We start from the raw sequence: 23,025 nt of genomic DNA, 5'->3' as shown, positions 1-23,025 counted from the left end.
GCACCCTGGTTCCTGACACCCCATCGCTTACAGCTCCAGCAGGCCAAGGGGAGCTGATCCAGTTGCTCAGCTCTTCGGTGACAACACAAGGCTATCCCTGAGCACAGAGCACAGAACACAACCCCAGACATTGCTCTTGTACCCTGTAGCCCCCTGCCGCCAACCTGCAACCCCCCCCCAGGACACATAGGCCCTGCCCAGCATCATCTCTGGTTGGATCTTATCGGCCCCCTCCTCCAGCAGCACCCCTAGCCCAGGTGTGGCGGGAATCACTAATTGCCAATGGCCTCTCTTTGCGGGGTGGGCAGTGGAGACAATCTTTCTCAAGGGCCACATTCCAGATCGATTCCAGCTCAGAAGTGAATCAGTCACCACTCTCAAGCCAACCAAAGTGAAATGGGGAGGGGTCTTTTCCTCCCAGAGGCTATCCTGCCTCTTCTCCTCTGGGTCCCCACAGCCCCACGACCCCTGCACTCTGGCTCTGGCTCAGCCTGTACTTGCCAGGGGCCAGGAGGCCCCGGACCTGGCAGTCTCTTTCAAGACTTATCCCTGTATTTGGCCCAGTCCACCATCCCTTCTCCTTCCACGTGCTGCTTCCGACAGTCACTCTGTCCTGAGCATCCCCACGTCCCCAGCACTGTGGGTGCATCCTGCCTCCTCCTGGTACCTGCCTTGCAGGACAGGCCTCATGTTCACTCCTGTTTTAAATTAGAGGTGATTGTGGCCCAGAGAGGCTGAATGACTTGCCCAAGGCCACACAGCGTTGGGAGGCAGTCTGATTCCAGAGTCCAGAGTTCTATCTTGCAGTACTGCGTCCCTGGAAAGGCCTGTCCTTGCTCTGTCCTCCCCGCCCTGCATGTCTGGGTCAGTGCACACAGCTCCTGGCTCGGGGTACTGGCCTTGCTTTCTAAGAGTGGGATTTATTTACTCTCTGGATTTCTGTCCAGCGCCTCTGCCGTGCCAGGCTCAGGCGCTGAAGGCGCAGCCTGCATGCCAGGAGTTCACGGGCTGGAAGACAAGACTTTTCCTGTGTGTCAGCTGAATCTTCCCAGGCAGCCGGGAGCTCTCCCAAGGGGCAGAGGCTGCTTCCTGCCTCTCCTGCAGCCCACCCGGGGGTGGTGACCTCCTGGCCCCTCCTCAGGGAGTTGATGCTGCTGACTGTTGTCTCCAGGAACAGTGGGCGGGGGCGGGGCAGGGCTGGCCTGAGGCTGTGAGGTGGGGACGGAAGGGGCTGGGAGCTGAGAGCTCAAGGAAGGTGCAGGGGGTTTAAGGCTGGGAAGAGCGGACTTCATTTCTCAAAAACCCAAGGGCTGCCCCCTGACCCATACACCTAGAGCAGCAGGTTGAGAGTGTGGGAGGCCCAGCTCAGGTCTAGAAGGTCAAGGTCTGATCCTTGGCTGGCTCACTAGAGCGCTTGGACCAGCAGGGCCCTCCTTTCTGACTACCTCTCCCTTGATTCCTCCCTCACTTACCCTATTCTTTCCAGGGAGATTTCCAGAACAAAAGATGAAAAGCCCCCGGACTTCTTTTAAACAAACACAGGCTCTCTTCCTGCCCTCCCCCCCAGCCCCCAAGCCCAGCTTCCAGCCTCCAGCCCTGTGCTCCTAACTAAACAGGCGAGCCCCCCCCCAACCCCGACACGCAGTCCTAAGCCCCAAACAGAGGGGCCCGCCACCAGCCAAGGCTGAGACACAGGTGAGGGGGACACTTGGGAAGCCAGACACCTTCCAAGGAAAAGGGCTGAGCCCTGAACTAAGGAGTGGAGACAGAGGCGAGAGACAGGTGGCAGAAAAAGACCAAATGAGCGTGCACAGACCCAGGAAGAACGAGTCTGTTTAATGACACAGCTGGGTCTGGTTACAAACATCAGAAACTACAAAAGGTGGACAGGCAGTTACACGGATGGCTGCACGAAGATGGGACGGGGGACACAGGCACAGTCGCCACAGCAGCGAAACATCCTTGAGGACGATACACGTGACCAGGGGGCACACAGGGGGCTCCCCAGCAACGTGACCTAGGTGGATGGACAGGCTGAGCGCCGGGCCGTAGTCAGGAGGGGCGGGGGAGGGAAGGCCCTCGGCCCCCAGAGCTCCAGGATGAGATGGAGACATCTGGTCCTGTCATGGCTGCCCGGCTGACAGCAGCCTGGATCCCGCTCTGGCCAGGGCTGTCCTAGTGGCAAAGGCGGATGGAGTTGGCGCTTGAGGTTTCTTGACCTTACCCCCTCCCCCCAGTGCCGTGATCCTGTCCAGAACGCCTGGCCCCTCTGTCTGCCCATTTCAGGGCAAGTCAGGGAGCCGCATCCTTCTGTGGAGGGTAGAGGTAGGGAGAGGCAAATCCTTTTTGCCTGAAGTGGAAAGCAGGAATGTGGGGAGCTAGTCAGAGAGGATGGGCTGGGCTTTGCTGGCAAACTGGGTCCCCCCCACCCTGCCCATGCAGGCCCGGGTCCTCTCTGTGCTGATGTGGGGCCCCTGTCATCTCTGCCACAACACTCTGTTCTCTGCCCAGAAGCTACCAGAACCCCTCGGTGGGCAGAACCGAGGCTTAACATGTGCCTCTGGGCCCCACTGATACACCGTATAGATATGTATGTGTATATAGAGAGATTTATATAGGTTGTATATAGAATATATCTGTAAATACGGTAGACGTGTGTGTGTGGTACTAGGTGAGTGATGTGGAGACCTGCATGCTAGCCAGGCAGATAGAAACAGGGCTGGTGTGTTCCTCGAGCGACTCAAAGACTGGCCCCTGATTCCTGCCAGCTGTTCAGCTAGGTCTCTAACAGTGAGTAGAAAAGCTAAGAAGGGTGTGCCCGGCTCTTCAAGGAGGGAGGATCCCCCACCCCCGCAGGCTACCCGCCACACCACCGAGCTGGGGTCAGCATCCAGGCAGCCAGGGCCACCTCCTGGTGGCTCCAGGGGGACTGTGGCCCAGGCAGAGGCAGCCTCTTTCCGGGAAGACGAGTCAGGGATTCCTCCAACTTCCTTGGCACCCAGAGATGGAGGGTCAAGGAGGGTCTTCAGAACTCGGCCTTCTGCTCAAGATGCTGCCAGGGAGGGGGGAGGAGAGAGGAGGATCCTATGGCCCAGAAGACGGCAGCGTGGCCGGTGGGCTGTGGGAGAGATAGGAAATAAAAGTAACAGGTTACTAGGGCCACAAGTGGGACCAGGGAACCTGGGGGGCAGAGGAGAAGGATCGGGGGCTGGCAAGGCTGGACACAACCTGCCCAGAGACCCCCGCGGTGCTGTTGAAAGCCGCCCACTGGACCCAGGTTCTGGTCCCTTTTGCGCCAGGAACTTGCTGTGTGGCGTCCGTTGGCGCATCTGAACTTCAGATCTTTCTCTAGAATGTGAAGCCTGCCTGCCTCGCCCACCTCTGTGAGATCCGAGGGACAGAACTGCCTGACCGTGTTTCACGAGCTGCAAAGAGCCATACAAACACGAGCTCTCTGTCTCTCAATTCTGAGATACAGGCACTCTCCGGTTGGCACACCTGGTACCCCGGCCCCGGCCACCCATAGGCATTCTCTGCACGTGCAGCCCCTCCGTACTCGCTCTCCTCCCAGCCCCTCCTGACTCCCCCACCCACAAAAGCACACACACACACACCCTGAAGCAGAGACAGTTCAATAAACAGTGGCGTCTGGCCCTCCTTGTGTCTCTGATAAGAGAGGCTGGATGGAAGCCTTCTAGAACTCTGCTCTGTAACTTCCCCCACCCTGGCCTTTGAAACCCATCTGGACCCTGGCAGCAGTGGGGTCTGCAGGCCCGGGGCCAGGGAGTCACTCCCTCTAAGGGGTCACACCTGTGCCCCCAAGAGACCAGGCGTGATGTGAGAGTGGAGACAGATGAGCTGGGGTAACCCAAATGTGGGGCACTCAGGCCCCCAGCCAGTCCCCCAAGTACTCCTCTCCAGTCTACGAGGAGCAGAAACGGGGAGGCAGGAGATGTTGGCGGTTTCCTAATGTTTGGGGTTTGGCAAGATTTAAATCCCAGGGGTCCAGCTGGGGCAAGAGAGGGGAGGGGACAGGACTTCGTGTCGGGAAATGTTATCCATGTGTTTCTGATTCACTGGGGCTCGCACCGGCCAGCTCTCCTCTCCCTCTAGGCCCCCATAAAAAAGCCCTTTTCTCTAGAAGCAGGAAGTCTTGTCTCCTGGCTATAAACAAACTCATCTTTGGCGGCAGAGCCTGCCTAGGGAGAGGCGTGGGAGGGCGAGCCCCCTTCCCCACACTGACCCCTCCCTGGCCCCTTGGGCTGCTTCCGGCAGCCATCCTGGCTCTGCCAGCACCTCCTGGAGCAGGTAACAGTGGCCCACCTGCTTCCCGTCCACCCTGAGGGCTGGGGCAGGCCAGAGGCCAGCTGTGCACATCTGGAGCCACTGCCTGGCTGTTGCCAGGAGTTCCCGGGGGCTCTGCTCTCTTGGGGGTGGTGCCGATGCAGGGAAGGGGGCAGGGGCAAGCTGGGGCCAGTGCGGTCAGCGGCAGGAAGGCCAGGAGGCCTGGCCTCTCCAGGCTGCCCTCGGGGGACCTCCTCCCGGAGCCGCGCGGGGACCCCTGTGAACAGGAGGTTCGCTGGCTCGGTGGGCCAGCTCGGAGCCCGGGGTGGGGGGGCGGGGGGGATACGCCGCCTTTTCCATGGGAAACTGCTGGGAATGTTTCTCTCCAGCGCGTGTCCTGAGCCGCTGGCTGACCCCTGCTTCCCATTCCCGCCTCCGCCCCTCTCTGTCCTTCCTACTCCAGCCCCGCCTCCGCCCCTCCATTGAGCTCCCAGAGCCCAAGCCCCATGGGGGCCCAGGAAGGCCGGAGTGTTCCCAGGCACCATGTCTAGGGGCCAGCCCTCCCCCTTGTGCTCCGAGTCAGCTGGAGTCACTGAGGCCAGCCACCCTTTTCGAGCCTATCCCCCAGGCCCTCACCCCAAAACTAGGGACCTGGCCTCCCAGGTCAGCCCAGAAGTACCGCCCCCTGCTGGTGTGCGTGGGAGGTACACCCACACAGGCCCTGAGTGGGTTTGGGCACGTGCACGCGTCCTTGTGATTCTGCTGGCTCCAGCCTGGTTGAGGCCGAGGCAGGAGGGAGAGCTGGTCAGCGTTAGATGAAAAACAGCCCCATGTGATTGGTACCCAGGGAGGAAGTGGCCAGAGCTGGCCTGGGTTGCCTCTGGGCCCGATGAGCCAGCCTTCCCTCCAGGAGTCTTTGGAGCCTCTCTGCCGGGGCAGCCTTGGTCTCGGGGTACTCTGAGTGCTCCCCAGTTCTAGGCAAGGCGAGGGCTCTGCCCGAGGAGAGTCTAGGGCCTTTTCTGAGCCTGCCTGTTCTTAAATGCGTCAGACCCCAGATCCATCCTCCTGGGAGTGTTCCTGCCCCGATGGTCAGCACGTGGGCCCCAGGAGAGGTGGGAGACCAGGGGACAGGGGAGGATGCGGCAGGGAGGCTGCCTCCTCACGTGGTGGCGTTGGGGACCTGCTGTACCCAGCCCACTTCCTTGTAGGCAGCGGTAACGTGACTGTAGATGAGGCCACGAAGCTTGGCCCAGGCTCTCTGTGTCTCGGGTGGGAAGTCGTTGGCAAATTCCTCAGCGATCACCTCCAGGATGACTCCAGAGAGGATCTGGGGACCAAGGGAGGAAGGCGGAGTAAATGCTTGCGCTTGGGCACCCCCAAAGTCCCCTGCATCCTTTCTATCCTGTGTTTGGTCCAGGGGATTGTTCATGACACCGCAACCCAGCAGCTGTGGGAACCAAACACACTCAAGACTGAGCCCCCATCCTGCTGCCCCTCCCGGTCACAGCCAGGCCCGGGTAAGATGTGCAGTGGTCCCCTCTGCTGACCCGGGGAGCCTTCCCAGAGCCTGCAGGCCGTTGTTGGCTGTGGGAAGTGGGCCCTGAGGGGCTCAGGAGCCGAAGAGGATGGTGGGGGGGAGTGGCAGCACACATCTGTCCAGCGACATACCTTGAAGTACACGGGCTCCACCTTGTGCTTGAGGGCGTGGGCTTTGCCCACCAGGGCGAGCACAGAGGACACCTTCTCGGGGTCATGCAGGTTCTCCACCACAGTGTTGAGGGCCCCCATGACCCGGCAGGCGTGCTTCCGCAGCTGCGGGCTCCGCTCCATCTCCAGGGGCTCCTCCATGTGCTTGAACTGGCTGAAGTACTGCTTGGCCGATGGGAAGTTCACAAAGAACCTGGCAGGAGGAAGCGGGCGGGCGCTGATCAGGGGGCAGGCCCTCTCCCTGAAGTGGCCAAGATGATGGGGGGTATGCAGAAGTGGGAGAGGCAGGACCCACCCCCACCTCACCCCACTAATTCTTTTCCCCACACGGATAGCTGTCCCTCAAACACAGACCCTTCCTCTGGCCTACATGCAGTCCCTCCCCTACCAAGGCCCCAGCCGTTTCCATGCACCAAACTTGCTCAGGCTGGCAGCCTCCTCTTCCAGGCCCCTGTCTTCCTTGCTTCTTGCCTCCCTTCCAAACCCTACACACCCTTCAAAGCCTGGGGCAGTCACAGCTGAGAGACTCAGAGCTTCAGTTCTGGGATCACAGGCCAGTGTGACCTTGGGCAAGCTAACTTTCCTGAGCCTCAGTTTCCTCATCCATGAAATGGGCATCACTGTTCCTGTCTTGTGAGTCGTGGGGTGTCACGAGAATGACACTGAGAAAGTGTGCGTGCGGAGTCCTCCGCACAGTGTAGACACAAGGGGGCTCAGTAAATGCCAGCCTTTGTTAGGATAAAGTCAGAGCTCTCTTTGTAAACAAAGTAAAGCCCTGTGACTTAGCTCAGGTCACGCAATCACGGAAGGGAAGAAACAAGATTCAGTCCATCTCCTCCCAGCCCAGTCTTCCCTCTTCACTACACTGCTTCCCTCCTCAGCCTGCAGGAAATATTCATCGATTGATTTACTTAAAGGTATAGACTGATGTCACCTGCCTGGTGTGGTTCTGTAAGTACTTCCTGCGTGTACATCCCACCTCTCCAATCAGCCTGAGCACATCTCGGGGGCAGACCCTAGGGCTTTCAAGCTCTACCCCTTCCCTCTCCAATTTATCTGAAATTATCTAATTCCTCCCAAATGTCACATTCACTAGGTCACTCTCATGCTCAGAAACATTCAATGGCTCCCCACTGTCTACTGGACAAAGCCAAAACTCCTTAACCTGGGATCCCAGGCTTCTTATAAACTGTCCAAACGTGGTGTCCACATTCTCCCCTACACCCGAGCTCCACAGCTTCGCTCACCTTTGGTAAAGCGGTCAGGCACACCCTTCTCCCTCTTCTCTGGTGTCCCCCATGCCTCTCCCTGGGCATCGACTGGGCCCAGGGTGACTGCTTTCCCTTCGAGGCCACTGATGGGTTCCCTGCCACCCTTCACGGTTTCTTCCCTTCTTGCTGGTCTGACTGGGTCCCACAACCCAAGGGCAGAGCCTGGGTCTCACGCATCCCCTGTCCCATCACCCCTGTCCAGGCCCTGCAGTTTGCTGGATGCTGGTGATGAGGGATGCATTCCCTCTCCCACCCGGGGCAAGGTGTCATGGGAGGTACACGGCCTGACTCCACCAGAACTTACGCAGCTTAAATGTAGCCTAGAAAACTACAGGATGAGATGTCTTGGATCTGTTTTTACAGGTTGTTTCACACCTTTGGAGCGTCCTCCTTTGTGATCAGAGAGAGCTGGTAATTTGCCAGAACAGCCCTTTCGCCAGGGGGTCGAGTCTCAGATCTGAGAGCAGGAACAGATGCAGGGAGAGCATCTGACCCAGGCTGTCTCTTCAGGAGACGAGGCTGAGGCTGGCGGGGAAGTGACCAGGACAGAGCCCATGTGGAGAGCAGAGGGGGCCAAGAGTGACCTTGGGCAAATCACTTCACAATCTCCTGTCTGCTAAAGTGTGAGAGGAGTCCCCCGCACTCCTGCTCACCACGTCGCAGATACCCTGGTGAGGGCAAATGAGGCAGTGGGTCTGCAAATACACTGGATTTCTCTGGAGAAGCTTTGCTGTGAAGGGTGGATATGAAAAACCCAATCTGGATTTAAGTGAGGAGCTCAGACTTTGGAGGTTTTACACTGCTTTAAAAATAATCATTTCTATTTGGCTGGTGTGTAACCATGTGCAAAGCATCTCCACCTGTTATTTCATTTAATGTCACAACAAAGTGGATCTTGTATCCATTTTAGTGATGAGGAAACCACGGGGAATATTTACTGAGCACTTACTCAATGATCTCATGAATCCTTGCGGTACCCTCCTGAGGTTGCACTCTTTTTATCCCCACATCCTGGATTAGGAAATTGATGCCCAAGGTGGCCCAGCGAGGTGGGCGGCAGGACCAGGGAGGAGCCCGGGCAGCCCCTGCTTTGCTGGCTTCCCCATGCTGCTCGGAGGCTGCTCTCCCGGGGGATGGTGGCCTGGGACCCAGTGGGTCTCCTGCCTTGACACTTATGCCACGTCATGGCCCTCAGAAACTATGGTCCCAAGGAGACTCTCTTCTGGGTGAGGGGAGTCTAGGGGGCCACATGCTCTGCTCCTCTGTCCTGGCTTCTCTCCTGGCCCCTCCGTGTTCACTCCTGACCAGGCCTGGGCTGCCAGGGAGAAGCCTCAGCAGCCAGCTGGGGAGTTCTGCAGCTTCTAGAGGTGCCTGGGTTTCCAGGAGAGCCTGCAATAGGCTTGTCTGAGTGTGAGGAGGGAGGCAGCAGAGTTACAACCGGGAGGGGCGCCTTCCTAGAGCACGGGTGCTCCCTCTCCAGGGAGTGGAGGTGCAGAGTCTGGGCAGCTCCTCCACTGCCAGAGCTGAGGGGTGACGTGGGGGTGCAGCTGGCCGCAGCCCAGTGGGGAGGGAGGAGGTGAGAGTGACAGGTCAGAGGGCCACTGTCCCAGGATCTATCCGGGGCCGTCTTTGTGGATGGGTGCATGAAGACAGGAGGGAGTTGTGACAAAACTGAGGGGCATTCGAGAAGCTTATCAGCCTTGGCCTCCCCCCGACAACATCTCCCATCCCAGCTAGCCAGGTTCTGGGGCAGACGGCAGGAGGAGGAGAAAAAGCAAAAGGAGGCTGGTGGGATGTGGGTCTGGCGGTGGGGATGTGGGGGTCTTCCACACAGAGGAGAGGGCAGGTGAAGTGTGGCTGGGTTATCAGCAGGCCAGATCTAACTGCTCTCTCCGGCCTCTTCAGGTTAATTATGGGCCCTCTCTGAGACATGAGCACTTGGTAAAGGCCTCCCCAGCGCAGACCTGGTCCCCTCTAAGAGTCGGGAACAGGGAACTAGAGGGGAACAGAGAGAGAAAGAAAACCTCACCAAGAGTTCAGATTCTCCAGGAACAGCTCTGCCCACAGAGTTCAGTTCCTTCCTCTGCACCCACCCCCATCCCCATCCCTGAGGAGGCTGGGTGCTGCCCCAGGAGCTGGGTCCTGGACACATCCCTTACATGTCCTCCCTGGCAAATGGCAGCCCATTGGGACAGAACATCTCCAAGGTCCTGTGGACTCTGCCTCTTCTCCTCTTGGTGACCCACGGGTGCACCCGGGAGCATCCTGAGGCCTGATGGGCCCGCGTGTGCCGACAGACAGCTGAGAGCAGACCTCCATGGATGCAGCCTGGCACATCTGGGACTCCACTGGCCACCCTGTGTGGGCGCTCGCACGTGCGGATCTGCACCTGCCCACGGCTGATGGCTTTGAGATCCGAAATCCCCTCTCAGCTTCCCCACCACCCCCGGCTATGTTTCTGGGCCTGGGAGCTGCCAAAATAGCTGTCCCTTCCTCAGGAATCCTCCTGGAACTCCTCAAGAGTGTTTCTTGCTCTTTTTCCTCCAAAATCTGATTCTAAGTTGGAATCAGGGCACATCAATCTGGAGCTGGGTAGGTCCCAGGCTTGGGGGAGGCAGAAAGGAGAGAATGTGGGAGAGAAAGAGGAGCCAGAGATGGGACCAAGACAGGCATGCACTTCAATTGTCCTTTCCACAAGAGAGGTTCCACCCCATCTTCAAATAATAAGACTGCCCTGATCTGTCCTAGATTTGACAGCTTCCCTCTGCCAAGGACAGAGGGTTGAGAGTGAGTGTGGGTCTGGGGCCTCCGGGCCTGTACCCCCAGGGACCAGCACATGCAGGAAGAGAGCATCAATCTGTAGCTATGGTCAGTTACTAGCTTGTGCGGCTTGGGGATATTAACAGGAATGGTGTGCGTGTGCACTGGTGTACTGGTGTGTGAATAAGAGTGTCACTTTGTGTGTGTGTGTTCCTTGGGGGCATGTGGTGCCTGAATGGAACCCTGAGCCCAAGACACATGGCCTTTCCTCCCCAGATGGGGGTTTCACGGTGAGGCCCTGTCTCCTGAAGCTTCTCCCTTTCCCTCCACTAAACTCAGCAGGGACTGTATCCTAGGGGAGGGTTTACTTCACCACTCACCTGTGCCTCACCTGGGAGCTCCCTGCTGGCCCTGGTGGCAGGGGCAGGAAGAGGTCAGCTGGGGAAACGGACCTCAGGGTCTACTCCTTCTGACCTCTATTCTCCTGTCCTTTGCGCTGTTCTTCCAAGAGTCTTTGAATATGGAAAGGGGCTGAGCTGAAGAAAGGGGTTTGCTCCTCCTTGTCCTCCTTGATTGAGCCTCAGTTTTCCTGTCTCTAGAATGGGGAGCCCCCAACGACCCCACTGGAAAGGCTGGTAAAATGTGTGTCCATTACAGCTCGGTTAGATGGCTGGGGTCGCTGGTGAGGAAGGCATGGCTGGCTGAGCAAGGAGTTCTGAGGCCGGGGAGAGGAGAGGGATGGAGGTGCCCTCCTTCTGCGTCTGGTTCCTAGTTCCTGGTGAGCCCCGCGCCCAAAGCCATGAAAGGCTCGGCCAGGGTTTCGGCCACCCCAAGGTGCCCCACGCTGCCCGCACCCGACCGGCTGGCCGGGCCCCAATCGCAGCTGGGGAGGTGGCTCCGGAGCTCGGACCCGGGCCGAGCCCACCTCTGCCGGAGCCGCTGCCGCCGTCCCTCCTCCGGGCCCGGTCGGGCCGGGGCGACACCTACCTCACCAGGATGGCCACCCCCACGTCCTCGCAGTTGGCATAGAGCCGGGCCCACGTCGCCTGCACCGCCTTCCTCTCCGCCTCGGACAGCTCCTCGCTCCGCTCCCTGCGCTCAATCTCCATCTCACCCGGCACTTTCTCCATGAGCAGCTCCTAGCCCAGCCCGGCTTCGCTAGGCAGCGGCGGGGCGTGGAGCGCGGGGAGCCGGGCCGGCTGCGTGCGCGGCGGGCGGGCGAGTGGTAGAGCGCGCCGGAGGGAGGGAGCGTGTCTGTCTGTGCGCGCCGGGTGTGTGTATGTGTTTGTGTGTGTGTGTGTGTGTGTGTGTGTGTGCGCGCGCGTGTGCAGGGTATATGTGCAGGGGGCGGGGGACCGCGAGCGGGGGGCGGGGATGTGGTTTGCTGGAAAAACGTGAAAAAAAAAATCCGCTTCAAACCCCCAACCCCGTGCCCGTGAGCCAGTTCCGGCAAGGTGAAGGCTGGGCGGGGTGGGGGCGACGCGGCGGCCGCCCCCCTGCCCTCCAGGCCACCGCAGAGTTTGACTGCCGGGCGGGGCTGGGGCGTAAGGTGTGGCGGGTGCCCTGGCGAGGGGGGTCTCGGCAGGAGGGGGCGGTCACGCGGCGCGGGGCCTCGCGGGCGGCACAGGAGTGCGCCGCGGCGGGTGTGGGTGCGGGTGCGGGTGCGGGTGCGGGTGCGGGGTGGGGGCAGCGGGTCCCTGCTCACTCTGCGGGGCGGCGTCGGGGCGTGTGCCTGTGTGCACCCTTCCTGCGGCGGGGAACTGACTCAAAGTCAAACACTCCCAGGCATTTGCGGCGTGGCCGCCGGCCCGAGGGGGCGGACACGAGCCCCTCGGGCGGCCAGCTGTCGGAGCTGAGCTCCCGCTCTTTTCCGGCCTCTCCTGAGCCAGCCGCGGGAGGCTGCGGCGCCACCCCCAGAGCTCCGGACCCCAGACTCTGGAGGGTTTAGGACTGGGGTTATCTCCGTGTTCCAATACCTTACAGGAATCCACCGCTGAGGGGATGGAAGGCGGCTGTCGAATTTAAGCACCAGAGGCCTGGCCCTCTCATTTCCTTCCCGCCAGCACCCCTCCCCCTTGGTGCACTCACATGGCGTCAGAAAGAAGGCCCTGGGTGGCTTATTAATTACACAAGCAGGCCAAAACCTGGCGCTGCCCTTAATTCCTGCCCTGGGGGAAGCAAAGTCCAAAGGAGAGGCAGCCTGGACGGCCAAAGCAGAACTGAAGGGGGGGGGGGGTCAAGAAGTCTTGGGGAGGCCCAGGCTGCTGGAGACATCCCAGCCACTAAGGTGGGGATTAGAGACAGTTTCTGTGGGTGAAGGAGGCAAATTCTTGTCCTGGCGGTCCTGCTCAGGGAGGTGTGAGTGTGACTGGACCAGAGCTGGGGGACTATGCTACTGAGAGCCACCAGGTCCCCATCCTGCAAGAAGCTGCTGAGTCCAGGTATGGCCAGGTCCCACCTCTGACTTCCAGTTGAAGCCTGAGGCTAGAAGGGGTGGGGGTGGGGGCTGCAAGCATCTGAAACAGGTGATGGGGGTGTGGGGTGTGTCCAGTTCTCCCTAAGACTCCCTGGTGACCCTGCCTTTTTCAAGTCTGTGTCCAGTGTGTCAAGTATTGCAAGAGTGGTGGCTCTCCTCTTCAGCTTTGTTTTATGTGTTTATTTAAAACTTCGTATTCCAAAGCCGAGATTCGAGGCACAGCCTCAGCCCCGGCCCTTGCTGGAGCCCAGGGTTCAGGTACTTTACTGGAATCTTGGCAGGAGGCCTCTTGGCACTGAGATCTCACTTGAGGGAAGGAAAATCTAATGCCCTCTTCTGGGGGTCTTGGAGAGGGATGAGGAAAGTGGGTGGGCTTAGTCTCTTCCACCACTCTCAGACCCATATCCTCGCTTTTGGTCTGTGCTCCGCATGCTGCCTGGGCCAAGACCAAGCAGGCTGTGCTAGGTCCCCTCATTAAACTCCTCTGATAGCTTCCCAGAGCCAATGCAGTGGCCTTTCCAAGTGGCTGCCCAAGAGGTCCCACTGGGATATGGACAGAAAATAGGAGAAACCTTATTATCTAGTCCTTTGCAAATTTTATGTGTGTCTCTGCTGTGGGGCTGTATTTGCACAGTAATGTAGTATATAATTTATAAGTGGATGCTTATATCTACTTCATGAGGGCACACTTCAATTCTGCTTTTCACTGAAGAGGGTATGTCATCAGAAACATTTGGAGAGGATTGTCCAGAGGTTAGACGTGAACCACGTGAAGTCTTTCTGGCTTCATCGTCTATCTTCCCCTCTGCTCCTCCCTTCCCAATGCCTCCCCTGTGACATCACTGCTCCACCAACACTCAACCTCCGGTTGTCGGACATGCCCTGCGCTTTCACGCCTGTGGCCCTGGCAGAGACTTCTGTCTGGGGGCCCATCCTTCCTTGAGCCCTGCAAATTCAGATGCCCCAGCTCCTCTCTAAAGCCTCCTCTGGTGCTCGCAACTCCCCAGCTGCTCTCTTGGCGCTGCTCATTCCCTGAGTCTCTCTGTTGCGGTCATTTGTTTCACTTGACAGTGCGTCTGTCTAGACTATAAGCCCTTTGAGGGCCAGGCCCAGGGCTTAGTCATATGTACATCCAGAACAGACAGAAGTGGATTCACCCTGCCAACCGGGGGACACCCCGGGCCCAGTGAGGTTAATCGGTCTTCACAAGGTCGGGTCTACTGACCCCACTAATCAGCTTGAGCCTCCTAATCCATCACCAGCAGAAACCTCAGGATGGGCAGCAGCGGCTCATGAGGGCTGGCAGGGGCCATCTTGGCCTTCTTCTGCAGACTCGGGCTGGGAGGGGATGGGGCAACTGAGCCATGTGCACCACCCTCTTCCTGCTCAGCACCTTGGCCATGCTCTGGCGCCGCCGATTCGCCAACCGGGTCCAACCGTGAGAAACTGACTGGGCCATGGACTTGGGCGGGGGACAAACCACTGGGCTGGGTTACAGCTGAGCGGAAGGCTGTCAGGGACTGCCTGGGCTCCAGGAGGCTGGGAGGGATTTGCCAGGGATCCCTAAGAGGCTCCCTCAGAGTAGGGGGAACTCGGAGCCCTTCGAAGACACTGGCCACAGCCTCCAGTCCCACAGCCCATCGTGGCTCAGGTCTTGCAGAGAAGCGAGAGGGGTCTGGGGTCTGGGTGCTACCCACAGCTCTGCCTGCCTCTTCTTTCCCCCCATAGAGAGCCCAGTGGAGTAGATGGGGCAGTTACAGGCGCCAGCATGGAAAAAGACTGCCAGTCCTCAGGCAGGTAAGGCAGAAGAGAGCCTGGGGTGGAGGAGGGAGGGTGCTGCTATGGAAGCTGCCGGTGTTCCCTGCCCTTGTCTGGGCTTGGGGATGTACATGGGTGTGTGTGTGCACGCGTTCCAGGCTGGCCCCTCGCCCCGCTACCCTGTTCCCTAGATGCCTAGTGGGCAGGCTCAATGTCTGTTTTCTTCATTTGGGAATGGGAGTCCCCAGCCTCTCCTCTGGACCAAAGCTGCTCTGCCTTTGGTCCGAGCAGGGTGGTCCCCAGGGTCCCTTCTGTAGGAAGGTGCGGAGGGGGTGGTTAGTGGAGAGAGGGATGAGGCAGAGGCAGCTCGGCATCACTTTGCTTGCCTTCCCTTCCCCCTCCCTCTCCCGCTGCCCCCACCCAGCCTCAGCAGCTCCACTGCCGGAGCCTCCAGCAGGATTCGCTGTCCAGTCCCCAATAGAAGGCGCAGGAGGCGCATGACATCATCAGCACTGAGTGTCATTGGCCAGGCAGCCCCTGCGGGCAGGACGCTGTCTCCAGTGGCCAGAAAGTTAACTCTTCCTAGGCTGAAGCCATGTGGCCTTTACAAAGGGGGAAGTTTGGGGGAACTTCTGGACTTTTCCTTCCCTGGGTGACTAGTGCCCTTTGCTAATAGGGGCTCTAAGCCCAACAGAACACTGAAAAATCAATACACACTTACTAAGAACAGACTGTTGGGGACGTTCTTTTGTGCCTGTGGGCCCACTGAGTGTGGGAAAGCTGTGTGAAGAGCGGCTGCTGTGCTGTGGGAGCATCTTCTAGCCCCCGGCACCGCTTCTCTCACTGCTAGTGGAACAGAGCGCGACCTCCTTGCTCCAGGGCCCCTGGAGGGAGGCCTGTGTGCCTCCTGTCTCTTTCAGGGTGTGGACAGTGCCTGCAGCGGGCCCCTTAGATACGTGAGGCTGGCGAGCTGAGGGAACTTGAGTCTTTCCGTCTCTGCCCTGATTTCTCAGTCCTTGGATCCCCCCAGGTTCAGAATGACAGAAGGCCCCGGGAAGCCCAGGGCCTGTGTGGGAAACAGTTGTTTCTGTGATGTGCTTCCTTGACACCTAGGCTAGCTGAGGTGTCACAACGGTGCCCAGTTACTACCACTGGTGGAACGGGTGACACACAGGAGGCCCTCAGATGCTGACCGGTCCTCACTGTTGAGTTTGTTTGGGCCTGGAGTGGGGCAACCTGAGTTGAAATCCTACCTCCTCTCTTACTGAGAGACCGTGGGCAAATTATGCAACCCTTTTATTTACAGGTAAACTGGGATTAATAACAGTGATTATGAGGCTTTTGTGAGGTTAAAATGAGAGAATTATTGTAAAGCACTGAGCACAGAGCAACTGTTGGGTGAACGCTCACCCTTCGCTTGCTCTGTGATCAGTGCTCTCTTCTTCCCTAGAGGTATCTCACACACGCACTCACTCGGAAGCCTCAGTGGCCCCAGAGGTTTGGCAGTTCAGATGTTTTCATGTCTTGTTAAGGGTGCAGGGAACCAAGGGACAGGGAGCTGCAGATGACTTGCTCAAGGTCCCCTACCCAATTTGTGGCTGATGGGGGACTGACGGGTCCCTGACTGCAGACAGTCCATCTCCTCCACATGAAATGAGCCTGGACCTCCTGTCAGGAGAGGAAAGGTCAAACCTGGGACCATCTGGCCAGGCTGGTCTGGTGTGGCCTTGCCAGAAGGAAGCGGTTGCCTATTAACTCTTTGGGACCCAGTTAATTGGAAAAATTGGTCTAACCTGTAACACCTCCTGCTGATGGCGGCTGGCTGCCATGGAGGGCTGGCCCAGGGTGTGAAATTTCTGCTCTCCAATTCCCCAGTCACAAATTCCAACAGGCTCCCGCTCCTTAGTAGTGGGGTGAATCACTAGGTTTGGGGGTGGGAGGGGAGGAGGGCTGGAAACATGGGAAGGTCATCCCCTCCAACCCTCTGACTCATATTTTCCTCCTTAGGGAAAAAGAGCCTCTGAAGTAAGCCCTCACCTCCTCAGGTGGGGCTCAGCCCCAGGGCCTGAGATCAGCTGGCCAAGGCAGGTAGGGCAGGGTCTGGAGCCTGGAGGGCGGAGGGCAGGGCTGGGGTCAAGGAAGGAAGAATATGCAAGTCCTGGCCACATGGGAGCGGAGAGGCCTCTTCAGCAGTGTGGTCTCGATCACGATGAAGGTCAAGGGTAGGGGGTGGACTGCTTCCATTGCTCCTGCCTCGAGCCCGTTATGTTCCAGGCCATGCGGCAAGGGTTAGTTTTAAGAGAACTATGTGTGATCTCAACGGTATATTCTAGGCCTGGGGTTGAGGTGGTGGTCACGCTCAGGGCCTGAGGGCTGTGCTGGAGGGCTTCTCAGGGGGAGCGGTGCTTTGAACCATCCAACTCTGAAATCCAAGGCCCCGCTCTGGGATGGGAGGAAGAGCTGACCTGGCTTGGTTTTCTTTTTCAGCTCAAGTCCTGGTTTGCCTGCTACCCCTGAAGGACGCTGTGGTGGAAGCAGCAGCTGCAGGAGGGAGGATGGGGACAGGGACGGGGACAAGCAGCTGTCGAGAAGGTAGACTCCCCTTTGGACCCTGGGACCTGCCGGGCTGCACTTCTGCTGAGGCCCTGGCTGGGGTGGCTCCTGGCCGGGCAGGTGGGAGAGGCCCAGGTGCTTGAGCTCTGGGACGGGCTCCCTTCCTCTGAGGAGGCCCAGAGAGGGGGTCTCCATGGGGTCCCCTGTGTAACTCTGGGGTCACCCCAGCCGCCTAGGTTAGAGGCGGGAAGACTCGTGCTGAGGGGCAGCCCCATTCACCCTCTACTCTGGCCCTCACAATAACCCACAGGGGCTGGTGACGCTGTTACCCACAGTTTAGGCATGCAGAAACACAGAGTCTAGGAAGTGGGGGACCCCTGGCTCATATGGAGGTGGCAGAGCCCCACACTCTTCACCCCCACAGCACCGCCCCCTCCCCAGCCACCGGGAAGCCTGCAGCCGCTCAGCAGAGGCGGTTTCACCGGCCTGGCTGCCTGTCTCCAGCAGCTCAGCTGGTCCAGGGCTGTGTGCTGTCGGCTGATGATGGTGGCTCTCACTTCCTATGACATTTGCCTCTCCCGGGCCCCAGAGCTCACCCTGTCCCTGGCTGCTCTACTGAAATGATCAGTAGGAAATGCCAGTTGGGTTTGTGACATGTCTGCCTGCAGCTGGATGGAAGCCCACAGCATGTCCTCGGAGTGTGTTTTCTGGGTGTGTGTGAGTGTGCACATGTGCCTGTGTTCCAAATGGGCAGTAGCATGTGGGAAGGGAGAAAACATGACACTTGTTTTTGTCAATCTGCTGACTGCTCAGTAACGGTGGCGGTGGCGGTGGCCTCCCTCTGCCCCCAGCTGCTCTGCCATTTCTCTCTCTTTACAATCCTGCCCAATCCTAAGCAGAGATAAAAGCAGATTTCTGCTTCTGCTCCCTGCGATCCAGGCGCAGACCCTGCAGGCAGCTGCTGCTGGCTGCCTCGTGGCCATTCATGTTCTAAGCCCTCCAGCCTCACCGCCACGTGCATCTCTCCTCCCCATCCAGCCCCGACTGCCCCCGCAGTGGGGTGGGCCTCTGCCCCTCTGGCCCCGGCCCCTGACTTTCAGGCCAGAGGAGATGGAGTTGTTCTCCAGACAGCAGGAAAGGGTGAGACGCAGCAGACTAGGGGAACCCACTGAGTGACAGGGAGGAGGAGGCACGGGCTGCCGGGGAGGGGCTGCTCAGACTGCAGGGAGTCTGGCAGTTCTGTGGGAGCCTCTAAAAGTAGGGCAGGGTGGAGGCAGGGGAAGGGTCGCACCAGGGGAAGGAGCTCTGTGCTGGAACCAAATCAGAGCCGCACTGCCCACTTGACACAGGCCATGAGTTCATGACCACCTGTCTCAGCTCCCGTCAGCCTGCCTTTCTCCGGGGAGGCATCAGCCTTCCTGATGACAGGTCTCTCAGGCAGAGGGCCAGAGGGCACTGTTCCCGGGACCCAGTCTGTGTTCCCTGATCCTATCTTGCTTCCATTCTCTAATCCACTTGCCGTGTTCCTGTCACTTCATCCTTGCTTCTGCTGTCTGCCATTTCCAAGTTGCCTGTCTCCTTCCGCTGGTCTGAGGAACTGTCAGACCAAGGTCGCCGAGCTGCACTAGGGCTGGCTCACAGCCCAGACGCACATCCACAAAGTGACACCCCTTTGCAGCCCAGTTCGAAGAGCCTGCCCAGGAGATGAAGTCTCCTCTGGGGATTGGTTCCAGGAGAAGGGAGGGAAAGTGAGAGGAAGGGGCTGCTGGAGGTGGGGGGATGTGTCTGCCGGGCCCTGGCAGCTGGGGTGCCATGTGGGCTGGGCGGGAGGGGCTCTCCCCACCAGGGAGCAGGCTGGCTCTGGTGGGAGCAGATTGTGTTTACACCTTCCCCACACCCGGCCCACGCTCGCCTCTTATTCTCAGGGCTCTCCCACCCCTGGGCTCTCTGCACAGTCTGCACATTTGCAGCTCCTACTGCAGAGTTGCCACCCTCGGCCTGGAGCTCCTCTACAGAAGGCTGCCTGGGACCGGGGCCCCGTCCTCGGTCCACTGTCTCCCGTCACAGCGTTTGGTGTGAAGCCCATGGCGGGGGTGAACCCAATGTTCCCAAGAGGCTGAGTCCTTCTCCCCTCCCATGTCCTTGGAAAGAGCCGCTGCCTAGAAGTGGGAGCAGGAAGTTCAGGGGCTTGGTAGACTGGCCATGGTAGGAGGGAGGGGATTAAGGGCAACTCGAGAGACAGGGCTGAGGCGCAGAGCTGGGTCACTCCTGGTCTGGGGTGTGGGCTGTTACGAAATAATGATAAAGAGTCTAAGAGCAAGGAGTCCAGAGTGCTGGGTTTAAATCTTGACTCCACCACCACTTCCTACCTCTGTGGCCTTGGGTAGGTTACTGAACATCTCTGGGCCTCAGTTTCCTCATCTGTAAGATGGAGATAGCAGTGAACCTATCTCACAGCACTGCTGTAGGGTTAATGTTAGGTGCTGTGTGTCAAGTGCTTAGCACGTTTAGTAAGTGTTCAGTATATGTGAGCGAGTGCGATTGTGTCTGCAAACTATCAATTACTGAACAATTAGTAATTTCTGAACAGTTAGTAGGTTCAGAACAGCTAGCATCCCTCACCTCCTCCTCATGGCCCTTCCTGACCTGTCTTCCCACGTACACCACAGCTGGGCAATAGGCACTTCTGAAGCAAATCAGAGGACAGCAGAGGGTGGAACTGCTGGGGAGAGGGCACACAGTAAGGTCCAGCACCCAGTAATACTGGGTGAGAGCACAGTGCTGTTGCTTCTGGGTACCTAGAACCTTGTCCCAACCTCCGAGGGCGGAGGGTCTTGGCCTGGAAAGCTTCCCCCAGCTGGCTCTGCTTCTCTGAATGAATCTCAGCTCCCAGAGAAGACAGGAGGTGGCTGCCCTGATGTTTTTCCATTCTCCGTCTGAATGCTAATCTCTCTGCTGGTGGGAGCCTGAGTGACAGGGAAAAGGCTGCTCTAAGCTGCAGGGTGGCCGAAGGCAGCAGCCAGGAGCAGGGAGGTGCTGCCGTCTGCTACTTCTGTGGCTGAGACTCAGGGCTGCTGCCAGTCTCTCCCGGAGTCTGGGACATGACCAGAGAGCTAATGATCGGTGGGGGTGGGGAGGGGGAGCAAGGGAAGCAGCTGCAGCAGCTGCTGCCGCCTGCCATCACCCCAGGGTGCAGAGGCGGCCAGGGAGAGTACCCGCCCATCCCACATGTGACTGAGTGTCTGCAGGAGGGACAGTCCTGGGTGGGCGGCACAGAGGAGAGGCCCAGGTCCAAGCCTGGGGGGGGGGGGTGGAGCCTGATCTGAGGCCGGCACAATGGCACAAGAATAGGGGACTCAACTGGTCCCGCTGGCTTCCAGGGCCCCTCTGCACCGGCCTCGCTGTTAAGAAAAGCCCAAGACCTTGAGCTGGAGGTAGTAATGCTTCTCTGTGAGCCTCAGAAGAATAGCTAAGTGGCTCCTACCGACATTTACTTTATATAGTGATACGGATACCACTAATATTATTAATAATGGCTAATAGGTCTCGAACACTTACTCTGTGCTAGGCACTGTGCCAAGAGCTTTGTTTCTGTTTTTGTTTTTTTTGAGTAAAGATAGATTTATTTAGAGAGATACATACTGCATTGAGTGTAAGGCAAGAGAAAGGCCAGGAAGTGTGGGAGTTGGGCACTCAGGTTTAAGTAAAAGTAGGTACACAATCCGCAGACAGAGTGCAGGCCGTCTCAGAAGAGGAGGGAGCGAAAAAGGGCCCAAGAGCTTTATTTATAAGCATTGTCTCATTTATGAAGCAGGAACTGCTGTTAACCTCATTTACCCAATGAGGAAAGTGAAGTTCACAGAACTTGCTCTAGGTCACTCGCAGCTGGTAGCAAAGCCAGGACCTGCTTCTGGGCAACATGATCCCAAAGCCTGTGAGGCTGTCCCGGCAGGGAGGACCTACGTCTAGAGTAAGGAGCTGGGAGCAAGTCGCAGTGTGACCATCCTCCAGGCACAAGGATGGAGAGCTGTAGCCCCACCCCGGAGGTGCCTTTGCAGGTGGCCAGGAACGGTTAGCCAGGGTTACTCATGTGCTCTCCTCAGGAACCCACAGTTCTATGGTAGACCAGACTCTCGGTCCCGAAAGGGCAGTCCTTGCCTGCCAGTTGAGGGGAGTGAGGAGAGCTGCCTCTCCAGGATCTGTCATCCCCTTCAGGGAGGAAGCAGTGGCCACTGGCAGGGATGACAGTGAGGCCATCACTCACAGCCACTGCCACTGCCACACTGCTGCCTCCTTCAACCAGAGCAGAGCCCCTGGGAGGGAAAGGACGGCAGCCAGCAGCCCAGCTGGAGAGGGAACTGGAGGAGCAGGCGCTCTTTGCTTGTTTTTGCAGGAGGGAGGGTGCAGGGCATGGGGACCAAGGAGGTGGCTTCAAGAAGGATACACTGACTTAAGTTGGAAACAAGTCCAGGCACCTAAGGACTACCGACCCTCTCTGTGGGATACACATGCCCCCTAGTGGGGACTAAAACGAGAGGGTGCCTGAGAAAATTACGAGTGACTGATGACTATGACCTATGAGCCTGGGTAGGAATGGCCAGTCCCATCTTATGTGAACACACATGCCCGTTTAATAGCACATGCAGAAGCCAGCTGAACTAAGCATTAAAAGAAATTATTTAATTTATTCACTTGCTCATTTATTCAACAAGCACCTATGGGGAACCTACAACATACTAATCGCAGGTTAGGGGTCGGTGTTGAGAAAACGATGAAAGAGACAGTGCCGGCCCTTCCAATCAGTACAAGACACAGGTCTCGGGCCTGGAAGCCTGGTTCTGCCAGCTCAGCCACTGCCTGGTCACGTGACCTTTCCTTCTCTGGACCCCAGTTTCCCCATGTAATAGGCATGTGTTGAACCCAGGTGGGCTGGTGCTGAGGATGTAAAGGACTAATGACCATCCTCAGGAAAAGACTGTCAACTAAAATGAAGGGGATGGGCCAGATGACCTCTGGGGGACCCACAGACTCTCCGAATCCAGTGAGACTATGACAGACTGTGTCTGGAGGTGCTAACAAAGACTTACTCACTCAACAGACATTTACAGAGTATCTGTGCGCCATGCATTGTGGATACAGAAATTAATTGACTTCCTGTCATAAACAACAAGAAAACTGAGCAAAATATGAGAAACAGACACTTGACAACAGGTAGCACACAGGACAGTGACCTCATGACTGCCTCAGATAGTTCCCTGCCTGTGGCGTGGGGAGGGAAAGCCACGCAGACCATGGTGGTCTCACTGAGGTGAGAGACGTGATCAGAGTTCAAGACAGTGCGACATTCCTAAGGACATACACACAGATCAACGGGATCGAAAGACAGACATGACAAAGGTGATTCAACAGAGAAAGGAAAGTCTTTTCAACAAAATATAGGAAGCATGAACTATAAAAGCAAAATGGATAAACTGGACTTCATCAGAACCGGGAATACTGGGAGAAAACATCCCCCAAACAAGTATCTGAGAAAGAACATGCATCCAGAAAACAGAAAGAACTCTGACAACTCTGTAAGACGACAGGCCAATAAAATTGCAGGGTTCTAATAGACATTCACAAAAAAAGTACACAAAGGGCCAATAAACACACAGAAAGATGCTCAACATCATAGTCAACAGGAGAATGCACATTAAAACCACATCGAGATATGATCACACACCCACCAGAATGGCTAAAATTAAAGACTGACCATAACAGACGTTGGCGAGAGTGTGGTGCAAGTACGACCCTGTGAGACATTGCTGGGGGAGTGTAAGTGTCACCACCACTTGGGAAACCAGCCTGGCAGTTTCCCCTGAAGTTATCCAAGAGGAATGAAAACTTATGTCCACAAAACGATTTGCACAAAAATGTTCATAGTAGCTTTATTAATCACAGCTCCAAACCGGACACCCCCAAATGTCCACCAACATGCAAATGGGTAAAAATATTGTGGCATATTCATACAATGGAATAACATTCAGTAATTAAAAAGGAAACAAACTACTGATGAAAGCCACAACACAGGTACTTGAGAGAAGCCAGACACAAAGGAGCACCTACTGTATGACTCTGTCTACATGAAATTCCAGAACAGGCAAAACTAATCTATAGATCAGTGGTTGCCTGGGGCCAGGGCTGGATGGAGACTGACTGTAAAAGGGTGTGAAGGGG

General features: G+C 57.5%; 2 protein-coding genes across 5 annotated transcripts; one reads left to right on the top strand and one right to left on the bottom strand.

Moving 5' to 3' along the window:
• Window positions 1–1,815: 1,815 nt before the first annotated feature.
• Window positions 1,816–11,407, bottom strand: CYGB (cytoglobin). Of its 2 annotated transcripts, none has more exons than XM_032456761.1 (4): window positions 11,010–11,407; window positions 5,953–6,184; window positions 5,474–5,611; window positions 1,816–3,118 (listed from the first exon to the last, which is right to left on the bottom strand). In XM_032456761.1, the coding sequence occupies exons 1-4, from the start codon at window positions 11,150–11,152 to the stop codon at window positions 3,026–3,028; spliced, it is 606 nt and encodes a 201-aa protein (XP_032312652.1). In that variant the 5' UTR covers window positions 11,153–11,407; the 3' UTR covers window positions 1,816–3,025. The 2 variants fall into 2 exon arrangements, with proteins under 2 accessions (XP_032312652.1, XP_032312653.1); XM_032456762.1 differs by having other exon boundaries at window positions 5,448–5,611; window positions 11,010–11,377.
• Window positions 11,408–11,434: 27 nt separating this feature from the next.
• On the top strand, window positions 11,435–22,971 carry PRCD (photoreceptor disc component). Of its 3 annotated transcripts, XR_004311634.1 has the most exons (5): window positions 11,435–12,463; window positions 14,227–14,295; window positions 16,264–16,344; window positions 16,744–16,848; window positions 21,734–22,971. XR_004311634.1 is itself a non-coding variant. In XM_006176446.3 (4 exons), the coding sequence occupies exons 1-3, from the start codon at window positions 13,863–13,865 to the stop codon at window positions 16,283–16,285; spliced, it is 165 nt and encodes a 54-aa protein (XP_006176508.1). In that variant the 5' UTR covers window positions 13,604–13,862; the 3' UTR covers window positions 16,286–16,344; window positions 16,744–22,971. The 3 variants fall into 3 exon arrangements, 1 of the variants encoding a protein (XP_006176508.1); XR_004311633.1 differs by having other exon boundaries at window positions 16,744–22,971; XM_006176446.3 differs by lacking the exon at window positions 11,435–12,463 and adding an exon at window positions 13,604–13,936 and having other exon boundaries at window positions 16,744–22,971.
• Window positions 22,972–23,025: the final 54 nt, after the last annotated feature.

Source organism: Camelus ferus, chromosome 16 (genome assembly GCF_009834535.1).
Source record: "Camelus ferus isolate YT-003-E chromosome 16, BCGSAC_Cfer_1.0, whole genome shotgun sequence".
Classification (NCBI taxonomy): Eukaryota; Metazoa; Chordata; class Mammalia; order Artiodactyla; family Camelidae; genus Camelus; species Camelus ferus.
The sequence above is the reverse complement of the archived record's forward strand: the minus strand, read 5'-3'. Positions and strand labels throughout refer to the sequence as shown.

What these genes read in the sequence shown, in the direction of transcription:
- CYGB (XM_032456761.1), bottom strand. Translation starts at nt 11,152, where the DNA reads ATGGAGAAAGTGCCGGGTGAGATGGAGATTGAGCGCAGGGAGCGGAGC. An exon ending in GGGGTGGCCATCCTGGTGAG is followed by an intron (nt 6,185 to 11,009) that starts GTAGGTGTCGCC and finishes TCCTCCTGCCAG; the next exon opens with GTTCTTTGTGAACTTCCCAT. An exon ending in TGGAGCCCGTGTACTTCAAG is followed by an intron (nt 5,612 to 5,952) that starts GTATGTCGCTGG and finishes CTTGGTCCCCAG; the next exon opens with ATCCTCTCTGGAGTCATCCT.
- PRCD (XM_006176446.3), top strand. Translation starts at nt 13,863, where the DNA reads ATGTGCACCACCCTCTTCCTGCTCAGCACCTTGGCCATGCTCTGGCGC. An exon ending in TTCGCCAACCGGGTCCAACC is followed by an intron (nt 13,937 to 14,226) that starts GTGAGAAACTGA and finishes TTCCCCCCATAG; the next exon opens with AGAGCCCAGTGGAGTAGATG. An exon ending in GACTGCCAGTCCTCAGGCAG is followed by an intron (nt 14,296 to 16,263) that starts GTAAGGCAGAAG and finishes TTTCCTCCTTAG; the next exon opens with GGAAAAAGAGCCTCTGAAGT.